Source organism: Sphaeramia orbicularis, chromosome 5, assembly GCF_902148855.1.
Source record: "Sphaeramia orbicularis chromosome 5, fSphaOr1.1, whole genome shotgun sequence".
NCBI lineage: Eukaryota > Metazoa > Chordata > Actinopteri > Kurtiformes > Apogonidae > Sphaeramia > Sphaeramia orbicularis.
The window spans coordinates 8,558,257-8,572,304 of NC_043961.1; the positions used below are offsets into that span (position 1 = coordinate 8,558,257).

The following is a 14,048-nucleotide window of genomic DNA, read 5'->3' on the forward strand; positions in this document are numbered from 1 at the left end:
CCAGTTCACACAATATCAATACTTATTTTTTTTGTGTGTTTTTTAAGTCTATAACAAATATAGGAAAGTGTTTAAACTAGTGGATTTCATTTCCATATTTTGTGGACAAAATCATTTTATTACAAAAATAATGCATGTGGAAATAATGTTATTGTTGATATAATATTGTACTGTTTCAGTGTTGCAGATTGTTCATTGGTTGTTTCTTGTGTGTTCACACTCTACAAAACATTTCATTCCTACAAAACATTTCATTCCTATGAGGACAGGGTACCACTGTAGTAGTGGAGTAGTAGGAAAGTAAAAAACAAACCACACATACTCTTTTACTGGAGACAGCGACTCCATTTTCATCCACCTCTCCTTCCTCTCCTTCCTCAGTCTTCACCTCATCCAGCAGTCTCTCCTTCATGACACAAATCACACGAGACTTGGTTAGTCAAGGATTTGAGGTTTTACACCCCTCCACCCACCCACACACACACAAGATATAATGAATTCACGTAAATATACATGCCACTTTTAATTGGCGTGTTATCTGTACACATTATAAGCTATCCACGTTTATGTTCACGCCACATCACACACCACGCACTGAGGGTTAGGGTTATGAATCAGAGATATTGGTGTATATTGACATGCAATCAAATGGCGTTGGATAACACACGAAAAAACACAAATGTGCACGTATAGCACGCCAAATGCCATAAGAACTGGTGTGACATACAACACCATTTTATGAGATCAGTCTCATCCACATATAGTTATAAAATAGTTTTTACATAGAGTTTCATCAAACATTATACTTATTTTATCTCAATGTTCAACAAATTTATTTTTACCACACCCCCAAAGGGGAAGCAAGGGTTTTTTTTTTCTGGTTTGGTTGGTTCGTTGGTGGGTTTGTTTGTTAATACTTTAGCAGCAAAACTATTGGTTTAATTCATACCAAATTGGGTTTATAGATTGCCAGTGACCCAGAATAGATGTGATTACATTTTGGGAAAAGTAGGTCGAAGTTCAAATTTTTTAATAATTTTTTTTTAAACTCCATCCATTTATTTACAATGAATAGAACAAAACAGAATAGAATAGAAAAGAATAGAATAGAATCTTTATTTTGTCTGTCGTAGTTTGTCAAATACGTAAATATGCACCACACACTGACATTTGTCTTCTGCCTTTAACCCCTCACTAGATCATGCATGCTAGGAGCAGTGGGCTCGCCATGTCAGGCATGGGGAGCAAAAAGGGGGGTTAAGTTCCTTGCTCAAGGGCACATCAGCCAACAACTCTCTGCCAGTCCAGGGAATCGAACCGGTGACCCTTCGGTCACAAGCCAACTCTCCAGCCGACTCTAGGCCACGGCTGCCTCTGGGCGAAATATGTGCGAGGGGCGGGGTTTGTTGTGCCTGGCACCACTTGTTTTGTCTGGATTCAAACAGCACCAAGTTAAAGCCCCACCTCTGTGTCACTGGTCCCCTGCAGGTCTTTGGCCTCTGGGTTCTGGTCCAGGGTCTGGGTCTCTACGCAGCCCTCCAGCTCTCTTCTCCGGGCCTTTCTCCGTCTAGTCTCAGCACCGACCAGAGGGGTGGGAGGCGGAAGGGAGGGGGGGCTCAACAGGCTTTCTCTGGGGCTCAGGTTGTGCTTCTGCACCGGGCAGTTCTGGTTTCCCTTATGGCAGGCACAGTCCACTTTGTAATTACTGTTGGTTTGGTAGGAAAAAGGAGAACAAGGAGGATTATGTCACAGGACTGTAGGGCATCAAGAAAACTTTACTGATACTTACTAAAGGTCGAAAAAACAGAAGTGCATTATGTTGGTTTTTCCATTAAACCACAAATGCGATGATTTGTTTATTTATTATCACGTGATGAAAAGAGAAGTCATTCCATAAACATGGCGACGAACATAAATATGGTGTTGATTTACAGATATATTCATTATTATTATATATTACCCCCCATCTCGTACTAAATTCTAAAAGGATTCGGTTTCCTGGTGTGTCCACACATACCGACACGTTTCTTTTTAAACTCTACTTCTTCCCTTGTTGTAACATCTGTCAACGTTCTTTTTTTTTTTTTTTTTGTTATTCATGTGACTCTAGTTGCGAAAAAAGGTCTTTCCATTGGAGTTGTGTGCGATATACCATTTGCGCTACGCCCAAAAAACCACCCCTTGCCAGCACAAAAACTTTTAATAAAAAATGAGACTTTTAGTAAAATTGTTGTTTTTCCATTAGGTAAATGTTTTATGCGCAAGTTATATTTGCGCAATTTGAGGGTTAATGGAAAAGCGACTAATTAAACATTAACCAGCTTCAACCAACTTCATGGTGTCCTCCCCTCCTCAGGCTCTGAGTGCTGGGCTCCACACACACACCCCACGCCCCACCCACATAGCCATATTCACTTAAATTAATTCATATAAACTCAAAACGGATAGTAACTGATACAAATACATTATTACAAATATTAAATTATTTAACTCATTGTTGTATTCTGGCTGCCTCCGCTGCTACCGCCACCACAATAATACCAGCAAATCAGGCTACTGGGATGATTATTATTATATATTTTTGTATTATTACAACAATTATTATTTTCCCCCTCTCTCTTTCTCACTTTCATTCACACTCCCCTCTTTCCCTTTTCCCTATCACCCCTAACCAAGCTATATTGTTTAGTTGCTTTTTACATTTATGACCTTTTTCACTGTAAAATAATGATGTCGTTGTTGTTTGTCATTACTCGGTTGTTGCTGTTTTTGGTTTGTTTATTTGTTTGATTTTCCCTTTTTTATGTGTTGTTGTTTTTCTGTCGACAATGTCTCGTTAACTACCACAAAAAAAATTTTTTTTACCAACTTCAAAATGCTTCAAAGGACTTGGATTATTTCATCGTATACTGGTTGACTGACTCCATGTGCTTGTGGTGAATAAGTAACAAAGTAATTAATTTTTTTTCATCCATTTAACAAAGCATGATATATACATACATACAGTTTGGATTTCTACATTAAACATGGATGAAAAGGTGTAGGCAGAAGCAACAGCTTATTTACGCCAACCCTATTTACAAAAAGGGAAGTTGCAGAAACAAAACAAGGTAACGAGATGGTGCAGTTTTAAACAATAATACAGGTAAGCAAATAATATAATCTAAGTAAAATCTTAGATTCATACTGTTAATTGCTTAGTTTATCCAGATATTTTATATTTATTGAATACCTTACTTTTAAACACTCTTTTCAATGTGGTGACTGAACAAATGTTATTGTGATTGTTTAAAGGAGTAAAACTGTGACATGGTACTGACCAGCTATTAAACTCATAGTCAAATCCAATGGTAACCTCAGCATCCTTAGTGATTTGACCGACAGCGTAGATGCACAGATGGATCATGCCTTCAGCGATCATGTGTCGGACCTGAGCAGAGAACAGACGCCGTTATCTTACATGAACAGCTCCGAGCTTTACTCCGAGTTTATTCTGCGTCACATGTGTTTTATACATTTAAAGACCGACCTCAGCGTTGGGTGTACAGGACCTCCTAATGAAGCGGGCGTCATTTCCAAAGGTCCGAGCGTCCACACACATCTCTACATCGTTGAACTTGGAGTAGAACAGCACAAAAGGGTAGGGTCTAGAAACACAGGAAAATGAGGGTTAAAACAGGACACAGGGTCAGAACATTATATTATATATGTGAACTACAACTGATACCAGGGTCCTGTAGAACCAGTATCTACTGAAAAGTGCATTTGGACGCCCCAACATATGGTAGACACTTGATATCAGAGAGGCTGGGTTAGGTTTGAATTAAGAGATTTTTTTTATATTTGGATGTTTTAGCAAGGTCTGAAATTAACACCTATTAAGCACCAAATGCAGGTAGACATTAGTCGTTTTTCCATTGGACATCTGCGCAAAACTTTACGGATATTTACTAAAGATAATTTTTTAAAAAACAGAGGTGCGTAATGTTGGTTTTTCCATTTAACCACAAATGCGATGATTTGTTTATTTATTATTGTGAGTTGACACAAAAAGTCATTCCATCAACATGGTGACAAGCGTAAATATCATGTTGATTTACAGATATATTCATTATTATTATGTATTACCTCTCTATTTCTTACTAAATTTAAAAATGATTGGGTTTCCTGGTGTGTCCACACATACATGTCCATGTTTCTTTTACAACTCTTCTTCTTTGCTTGTTGTAACATCTGTCAACATCTGTTTTTTTTTTTTTTTTTATTCACGTGACTGAATGTGAATGACAACGCCTGAAAAACCACCTCTTGTCAGCACAAAAACTTTTCATTGAAAAACGAGAGTTTTGGTGAAATTGTCATTTTTCCATTAGGTAAATTTTTATGCAAAAGTTATATTTGCGCAATTTGAGGTTCAATGGAAAAGAGACTATTTGAACCCAAAAAGATATGGATTAAAAAATTATACTTAAGAGCTACTTAAGAGCTCATCATTTAACTACATCCAGAGGAAGGGGCTTTAATACGGCATTAAAGTCTTCATCATAAAACTCATAAATCAATCACTCTATACTCAAATAACCACAATGGTTGTTTACATTTCAGGTTTTTTTCACCCTCCAACCTTTAAGATGTGGGTCAGTGACCATTTACACCACGTGATACTAGAGAAGATCCACTATTCTACAAGAGGGTGTGCTCAGATATTATATGATATGTGGAAACCTTGTCTTTTTTTTTCAATTCTCTGTTTATCGGTATTTTCCATGGTTGTAGAAACCTTTTCTAATGCATAGAGACGTTGGATATCACCCATATTGATGTTGTGTTGGACTGACCCCCTATCATAGAGAATTTAGGACTCACAGGGACCACTTTTGCTCTATTTGCATTTATAATTTTAAAATTTGTTCCCCTTTTCCTTTTTTTTCTTTTTTCCAAGCCCACTGTACACCACTACTTTAATTTATCTGCTTTGTTTTTAAGTGTACTCTGTATGTAATTTCAACAGGCAAACAATAAATACAATATGTGGTTGTATGCAGAATCAAAGCCAATATGCTAAATGGTACAGTAATATACGTTTATATATTTTTAAAGGGGTAGGGCTCTGTTGGAGCATGGGTGGGGATTGTTCTTGTTTGTGCTGACTCATGTCTGTAACATATTCAGTTTGTACAATTTCTGCATAAATACCAATAAAAAGACTTTGAGCAAAAAAAAAAAGTTTTCTCTTATTTGCCTTAGTTTAAATGAAAAATCTTTCACGACAGCACTGTTATTTATTTTTTTCTACATTAAAGTAATTTTAATGTCCTCTTACTTTTTGAAGAAGTGCCCGTTGACCTCAAACTGCTGCTTGAGCATGACCTTCCCCCGGTACTCGATAATGAGTGTGTCTGGTTCCAGGTTCTTGGCTGCTCGGAGGATCTTCCTGTGTTTTTGGACCCTTGTTACTCGGCCAAGCTGAAGCTATTTAGAAAAACAAAACAAAACAAAAAAAAACACCTCAATTATTTATCTCCATCTGGGACAGAATGTATTTGTGAATCACAGCAGTGGTATTAAACTGAGTTCAGATGAGTCGTGTTCCTGACCTGCATCTGGGAGCTCAGGACTGTGTTGTTACAGGCCAGCTCCGTGCGGTTGATGGTGTCCATGGCGTCGACTGAGGCTTGGATCTGCGTGGAGGAAGGTGGGGTGGTGGTCCCGCTCTCTGTCTTTGAAACGGCTGTGCTGGCAGTGCGGTGGAGCTGGAGGAGCGTCTGGACGTCGGCGCTGTACTGGTTGGCCGTGGCCTCCTCGTACTGGTCTGTCCACTGGCGGATTCGGTTCTCCCATCCCTCTGTTGTGTTCTCATCGAGCACACTGGCCTCGGTTGTCGAGTTCTGGACGTAGGAAAAGACACAAAAGAACGTCATTTTTGGAGCTTGAGGAACGACCCCGCATTAAACAACTGAGCCCAGTGAAGTGATCTTACCTTCATCCTCATGGACTTTCTAGAACCCTCTCTGAACGCCTGAAACAACAGAAAAACAGTGTCAGTTTAACCACGTACTCTTACTAATCCATATGTTGGTGATTACAAAGGGTTAAATGGGAGGGAATCATTTTTAGTAAAAAGCTAAAATGTCAAATAAAATGTAAAGTTTGGAAAAAAGACAAAAATCTAGGCACTCACTTGGTTGGAAAAATTAGAAATTGTAAAAAGGGGCAGTGAGGCATAATACTGTTAAAATTTCACTTATTTTTTCTTTAGAAGTTTCATTTTTTTCAGGTTATTCACATCTTTTTTGTTTGGATAGTTTGTAAATGTAACAACACAGAAATGAGGGGTCACTGGTTGAACACAAAATATTGAAATGACAGACAGTAGTAGTTATGCATTGTTTTCTTTATAGTCCAGCCATTTTCTCCAGCGCATCAGGGGTGCACAGGCAACACTGTCACGGGCCGTTTGGAACAAGAAAGCTGAGAGGGGTGCATCAGCGACCCTTGGATGGACCCCCAGATTGAGGTCCGTTGTTTAATAGTATGGGAGGCATATCACTCCCCAACCCGATACCCGGGGTTTGTGGGTAACTCGTTAATCCGCGCTTCACTAGTGAGCGGGGCTTTATCAATAGAACGGACCGCAACGGGGCCAGTTCACCTTCACTTTTATTTAGCAAAGGTGAACAGGAGACTGTTGTAGAGTGGATTATTGGTGTGTGCAGGTGTATGTATCTATATCACGCTACTCGCTTACAGTACCAATCAGCAGAAATTGTTTAATTTTCCATGGCACACCTGGTGATTTGTCACGGCACAATGGTTGGGAAACACTGCACTAAACATGAGCCCTTATTGAATCCAGTCCACATACCTTGACCTTCTTGGCCTTTGCTGTTCCCCGAGCCTTTTCTGTGCTCTTCTTCCTCTTTTTGGATTTGCTCCTTTTGACTCTATTAACGGTGAGTTTAATGCTGGTGGGCGTGTGCTGGGTGGCCGTGTAGGAGATGGTGGAGGGAGACACCTCTTCGTCACCGCTCTCAGTGGCACTGCTCTCCCCGGCTGCCAGGAAAACACAACCATGTTAACACTGCTCCACAATGTCTTAGAAAATATCTGCTTCAGACGTCAAATGTGCTACATCATACATACTTAGAAAATAAATGACCTGATGTTTACCTCCGCCAAGGAGGTTATGTTTTTGCCAGGGTTTGTTTGTTTGTTTGTCTGTTTGTTTGTCTGTCTGTTAGTGTGCAACATAACTCAAAAAGTTATGGACAGATTTGGATGAAATTTTCAGGGTTTGTTGGAAATGGGATAAGGAAGAAATGATTAAATTTTGGTGGTGATCGGGGGTGGGGGGGCCCACGGGGGGGGCCACTGATCAGCCTTAGCGGAGGTCTGCGCTCTCCGAGTGCTTCTAGTTTATATAGTTTTTTTTATTTTTAATACATTTGCCAAAATTTCAAAATAACTTTTTTAAATAATGTCTTTTAAATGAACTTTAAAATCACATTTTATTGCTGATGATTTTAATGTCTATTTAAATTTTAATGTTTTTATATCTTAACTTTCTCTCATCTTAAATGTATTTCTAAGCCTCTCCTGTCATGCTTTTATGTTTTATGTAAAGCACTTTGAATTATCCTGTACATGAAACATGCTATACAAATAAACTTGCCCTTTTTTTTTTTAATTCAAATTTTTATTCAGAACAGTCTCATAAGACATTATCAGGACATCAATAATACAAAGTACACTATTCTCTTTTTTTGTAAAGAAAAAAAGGGTATCAGTAATGCTCCCTGAAAGGAAGAAAAGGAAAGCGCCAAAAAAAAGTAGAATAAATAAAGTAAATAGGTAAAAAAAAAAAGGATAATAATAATGTTTGTTAAAGTTTGTACACATAGCCAATCACACTTTTAGGACATAAGACAAAGAAAATTATGTATAAGTAGATATACATGTCTACACACAAAGTAGCATTTATAGTCATAGTGCAAAGAGAAAGGAAAAAAACAAGTAAATAAGTCAGCAAAAAATGGATTTGCCTTGCCTTTTAATCGCATTTATTGTACCCTGCCTGTAGCACTTTGAGGTTTATACATAAAAATATAAAGTGCATTACAAATTTTATTATTATTATTATTATTATTATTATCTGTAAGCATTTGACTTACAGATCAGTGTTAATGGATACTGCAGGCAGCATACAGTGAATGTATGCTAAGTAAGTGTATTAACAAATGACAACATACCTGAGACATTGTCTGTCTTTCTGTGTTGACCTTCTGCTCCTTTCCTCCTGTCGAGTCCCCTGAAAACACACCAACACCACATGATCACATATGTGGAAATGACTACAACTTAAATACAGTCGTCTTAGGAAAGCACAGGAAACTAAAGGGCTAAAAGGTTTTCAAAGTGCCATTGTCTTGGTGGAAGTAGCTGAAGGTTGAGGAGTCGCACCTGCAGTTCTCACACTTAATGATGAGGCCGTCGGGCGTCAGGCTGCAGTGACACCAGCTGGCCACGGCCCCGTCCTCCTCTGAGGAGCTGTCGCTGTCGGCCGAGTTGTCCTCGGTAGGTTCGTGATAGCGCGAGCCGCGTACCACGCCATTGAGATCCATGCGGGGAATGATGGTTTGGGAGAGCGGGGAGGCGGGTGGGGTGGGGGGAGGGGGCGCGCCATAGTTGTGATCCTGACAACACACAACGGAAGACTGTTGCATCTTCAAACAACGGGTGTTCAGGCAAAAAAAGGGAAACGGAAAATGGAGACGAATGAAAATGAGGGCAAAAAAACAGGTATGTGAAACAGTACAGCTGTTAATAACGGAAATAGTTTGTGGTTACAGAAGCCTCAGACTAAGATAGACATCTAAGCACGGAATCAGAACCTCCAATCTTTAGTTTTACTCTTAATGTCATTAAACAGAACAAAGAACTTGAAAAGATTAGAAAAAGAAGAGACTGAATAGGTTTTATATTAAACATTACACATTCATATCTGCAGCTAGCTTGTTATTAATACAGGCTATTATCATTTTATTCATAATCCATACAATAAAACATGCTATGATTAGAAACGATGACTAGGAAAGATCTTGTGAACTCACAGCATATGGTAGTCCCCGATACCCATGACTCTGTGCGCTCCCACAGCTGTGGTTGTTGTAGTTTTTCTCATTCACTGCAGGGCTTGCTTCAACTGACTCAGGGCTGGAAAGAATCAGAAAAAAAAAAAAACCCAGATTATTTCGGTACATTTGGAAATCTGAATTACTTGTGGATAAACATTACAGCTTGCTGATTATTTTCATCCAGAACTGTTACGTAAGCAGCTGCTTTACTAAAACTCATCCATCAGTCACTAGATGGCACCAAGTATCTACAGATGCACAATGTGGGTCGCCATTATGTTATGCAACTCCTTCAGCCCTTTTAGCTGAGTTCAGGCCAGACACTCAATAGCTGCTGAATTCCCTCTTCTGCTATTCTGGAATAAATGTAAATGTCAAAAGGATCAAAATGACAAAGTGTTTTGCCTGTTATTTCATCATTTTGTCCTCAGACTGTGGTTTGGGGGGGGGGGGTGGGGGGGTGGTAAGTAAAAGTGGCCAGGAGCTGGGTAGGATGATGGGAGGGAGGGAAGGGAGGGGGGGTGGCTGCATTCCACATAACCTCAGTCATGTAAGCAGCAGCAGCAGGCTTACCTCCACAGAGAGAGAGGTGGAGACTGTTCCAGGTTAGGTTGTCTGTGGACATTTCCTCAGACACTACTCAGCAAAGTTAGAGCAGATTAGGAGATCTGAGCCAAACCTGCCTCCATTACACAGAGTGGGGGGGGCAGAATAAACACATACCACAGTAATAGAACTAAAGGAAGGAGCAGAGCTGAGTGACAAGCGGGCCCCTGGTAATGGGTCGTCTGTGCAGAGCAGTTGGCCTGGGCCGCAGTAATCGACTGCACATTTCTGACCACAGTCACAGTAACGACCCCAACACAAGGAAACGCACAAGACTTTTACTTCATGCCAGCGTTCTTCACTGCCCTGTCTGGATTTATTTTCGCAGTAACGAATCATCGCGTGCATCTTATACTTATTACACAGTTAAATGCCAAAAACATCAGTAGTTTGAGAAAAATATTCTTTTAAAGTCATTTTATTGCTCTCTCTAAAAACCCTACAGTTGGAAGTACTTAAGATTATTGCGGTGGTCTGGCGTTCATGACAACAGTCTGACACAGAAAGAATGGACTAGAATGTCCTCACTGACCCTAGAAGAATCAACTATTCAATAAAACTGTGCATTAAGTACCGACAGAAGTAAATGAAGTGACGACATTTATGTGGGACATACAGTATAATCACTGCGTCTTCACTTGGAGACTCCTGTACTTAAATGTGCTATTTTTAAGTCAGTTACGGCAAAATGCAGTATTCTGCCCAAGCCATATTAATTTAAATTAATTCATATAAACTCAAATTGATACAAATTAATAAAAATATCTAATTATTTAACCCATTTTACTATTATTGGGGCTGCCTCTGCCGCAATAATACTAACAAACAGGACTATTAGCATTATTATTACATAATGCTGTATTATTGTTATTATCATTAATATAATTATTAGCTCTCTTACCCCCTCTTCCCTTTTCCCTATCACCCTTAATCAATCCATATCCTCCTGCGACCCAGCAATGCATTTTTGTCCTCTGTAGTGGACAAGAGTTTCACAGCTTTGCTTTATAAAAAGAAAAAAAAAGTCCACTGAAAAGGACATATAAAAAATAAATTAAATAAAAAACGTAACTGAAAAAACTGCTGCATCATGCTTTTTCCAATTAAGGTAATTATTTAATGTAATATGGCAAAAATGTTTACTTACTGCATCTCAGGAGGATATTGCTTAGTTGCTCTTTACATTTATTACCTTTTTCATTGTAACATGATGTTGTTGTTTTTGTCATTATTTTTGTTTATTTGCTTGATTTGTCTTTTGTTTATTTGTTGTTTTTTTTCTTTCCACTATGTCTCTTTAACTGTATCACTAATAAAAACATTTTTAAAAATGCAGTATTCTTGCGTACATCATGTACAAACAGGTCCAAGTATAGGGCAGTGTACATCATGTACCGCCTGGATGATGAGTACAAATGGAAGAATCTAAATTCAGACATTAAATATCTATAAGCTTCTCATGTAAATTAAAAAAAGGTATTGAAGTGACTTTAAGTGTTGACGTACACAGTATATTCAACAAAAAATTCAGTTCAAACTTAACTCCTTGCATGTTAGAGGTAGAAAACATGTATTTATATAATCTATTCTCCTCCAGGTTTTCAGTGTTAATGTGTTGGATGTTACTGAGCTGCAGCTGTCTTGTTCAATAGTGTCTGTGTTTAAACTAAATAACTGATCTTCATGTTTAATACATGTATGAATAGGTCTCAGTAAGTACTTTCACATGACACATGGTACAACTGACAGAAATAACATTTGGGGTAAAAATACTTAAATTCTTGCTGCGAGACATGGGGAATCATTTTTTTCCACTTTATTCAAATGTCCAAAACATGCTGTTCTCATCATAAATGGATCCTAATTGAAACATAGGTCTTTAGCTCTGATGTTAAACTACAACTGGGATCAATACTGGATCAAAATGTTGACATGATCAGTTTGGATGAACACAAATCTGTTGTGACATGGGGAAAACCGTTTGGACCTTTGTTCAGTATCACAATAAAAGACTGACTGAAACTAAAACACTACAAATATGATCATAAACTTTTATTTAAACAGACATATTACAACTGAAGTGATATATACAGATAACAGCAGAGCATATTTGACTAATAATTGGATTGGACAGAACCTTTGTATATTCATGTACTGTTGAATGTTGTACATTCACAGACTGAAAATATCACTAATACAAGAACAAATATTTTTATCAAAGTTAATAGTGCATTTACATATATGAGTGTGAGCAAATATTATTATTAAAGTTAATAGTGCATTTACATATATGAGTGTGAACAAATATTAAAGTTAATAGTGCATTTACATATATGAGTGTGAACAAACATTATTATTAAAGTTAATAGTGCATTTACATATGAGTGTGAACAAACATTATTAAAGTTAATAGTGCATTTACACATGAGTCTGAACAAATATTATTAAAGTTAATAGTGCATTTACATATGAGTCTGAACAAATATTATTAAAGTTAATAGTCCATTTACATATTTTAGTCCTTTTTAGGTTTCATTTTATATTGATTATATCTTTATATCTTTCAGTGACACTGAAATTTTGTAAACAGTTCTATAAAATAGAGTTCTGAAGCTAAAAAAAAAAAAAAATCCTATTTGTGAAATGATAGGTGAAACTTTAATTTTGGACACTGATGTTGACTTTGGCTGGATCTGACCCTTCACTTTTCAGTTCTTCCGAGTTCTCCAAAAGAGGAGAGAAAGTGCTGACAGGATATTGGAAGGAAGTGTATTCATCACAGCCATGGTGGTACAACTGTAGCGTGTCTAAAGGGGAATGTCCAGCTACACTGTGGGTGAACTTTCCTCTGTACTGATTTTCTGAGGTGGCTGGAAACTGATTAGTATGAAAATGTCTCTGAAACATCCTCAAAGGAATACCCGGACAAGAAACGAGGCAAAAAAAATATTACAAAGAGATAATTCTTTGTTGTGTTGATTTCATTTCTGCCAGTTCTTTTCAGAGTTCCAGTCAGTGAGTTCCCACTGCTACTGTACTACACCACAAGGGCACGAAGAAAAAGTGAATGCTATACAAGGTTCGACACAAACAAATTAAGAGTTATATTTACAACAACAGTTTGAACACTTGGATAGAGAACAGTTTCCCAGTTTGGGATCAATGAAGTATATCTATCTGTATATCTAGTTACACACACAGTGGGTGAAAGGTCACATGCTTGTTACGATGAGACCTGAGACGTTAACATTAGAAAAACAGTATCTCAGCTGATATTCATGCCAAAGAAAACATAAGATCAAACTGAGAATTTGTGTCAACCTCATCTACAGATATGAGCTCAAAGGATGAAGAGTTAAATGTTCTAATAACTAGGGATGCACGATAATTGTTTTTTTTTTGTTTTTTTTTTACAACCGATAACTTCCTGCTTCTCGTAACTGATACCAAACACCAATAGTTCCCATTCTTTACATTCTTTTCTTCTTATTTACAGTCAGGGTTAAACTGTTAAACAGTTCAATAAAGGCTTCTACAGAAGCTAAAGCTTATGTCTGCTTCAAAAGGACAATAGACCAAGGGTTTTCAGTTTGTACTATTTATGTCCACAGACAGAATTCGGTGATGATCGAAGCTTCAGGTAGACTGTTGTGTGGAGAAGGGGCGGGATTAAATAAGTTATACTTCCTCCCACTCCTTTTCAAATGTGCAAATGAAGTCATGTATATGTATACGTTTTGTTTTTGTTTTTTTCATGACTTCTTACAACCCGTTTTATTTCGAAAGACCAAGTAAGATTGCTTTGTCTTGTTGCATATTTGACATAAACTAAACTTGAAAAAAAAAAAAAAAAAAAAAAAGATCAACTGTTGCTGTTTTCACTCATTAGGCTCCGTTCAGGTTTTTCTCTATAATGTGTCCCTGTGGAGAGGAAAAGGCTGAACGTGGACAACATCCATTAAACTGGGGTTGTGATTTTTGCAGAGGTGAAAGTGGGCGTGGCTACAGATGTCCACACCTACTTTGGTGCTGATTGATCACTGTTCTGGGGCGTTAAGCGATGTTCAGCTGTTTTGACGTTCAGCGTTTTTGAATGTCCCTCTTCTTCTGCTGCTGTTTTAATATTATAGTTTATATTAAAAATGGTTGATGATGCAAATCTAATCGTGTGAGGTGACTAAAAAAATGCATGTGAATGGTTTATGTGGATGTTTTTGTGCTATTGGAAAAATATACAGAAAAAAAGTGTGTAAAAGCAAAGGAAGTGGAATTTATTTAATTATTAGTTCGTAAAAGGGGGGTGGGAGT

General features: G+C 37.8%; 1 protein-coding gene across 4 annotated transcripts in view; it reads right to left on the reverse strand.

Moving 5' to 3' along the window:
* setd5 (SET domain containing 5) overlaps positions 1 to 14,048 on the reverse strand; it is a 49,368-nt gene that overhangs the window by 18,644 nt on the left and 16,676 nt on the right. For 2 of the 4 annotated variants that reach the window (XM_030133741.1, XM_030133739.1), the window contains exons 3-13: positions 9,111 to 9,213; positions 8,461 to 8,693; positions 8,250 to 8,308; positions 6,866 to 7,053; positions 5,981 to 6,019; positions 5,598 to 5,888; positions 5,324 to 5,472; positions 3,530 to 3,647; positions 3,321 to 3,430; positions 1,465 to 1,705; positions 323 to 406 (exon numbers count right to left, since the gene is read on the reverse strand). In XM_030133741.1, coding sequence (XP_029989601.1) covers positions 323 to 406; positions 1,465 to 1,705; positions 3,321 to 3,430; positions 3,530 to 3,647; positions 5,324 to 5,472; positions 5,598 to 5,888; positions 5,981 to 6,019; positions 6,866 to 7,053; positions 8,250 to 8,308; positions 8,461 to 8,693; positions 9,111 to 9,213 — 1,615 coding nt within the window. Of the gene's footprint in view, positions 1 to 322; positions 407 to 1,464; positions 1,706 to 3,320; positions 3,431 to 3,529; positions 3,648 to 5,323; positions 5,473 to 5,597; positions 5,889 to 5,980; positions 6,020 to 6,865; positions 7,054 to 8,249; positions 8,309 to 8,460; positions 8,724 to 9,110; positions 9,214 to 14,048 lie in introns of all 4 variants that reach the window. The other 2 variants (XM_030133738.1, XM_030133740.1) reach the window with 1 other exon arrangement.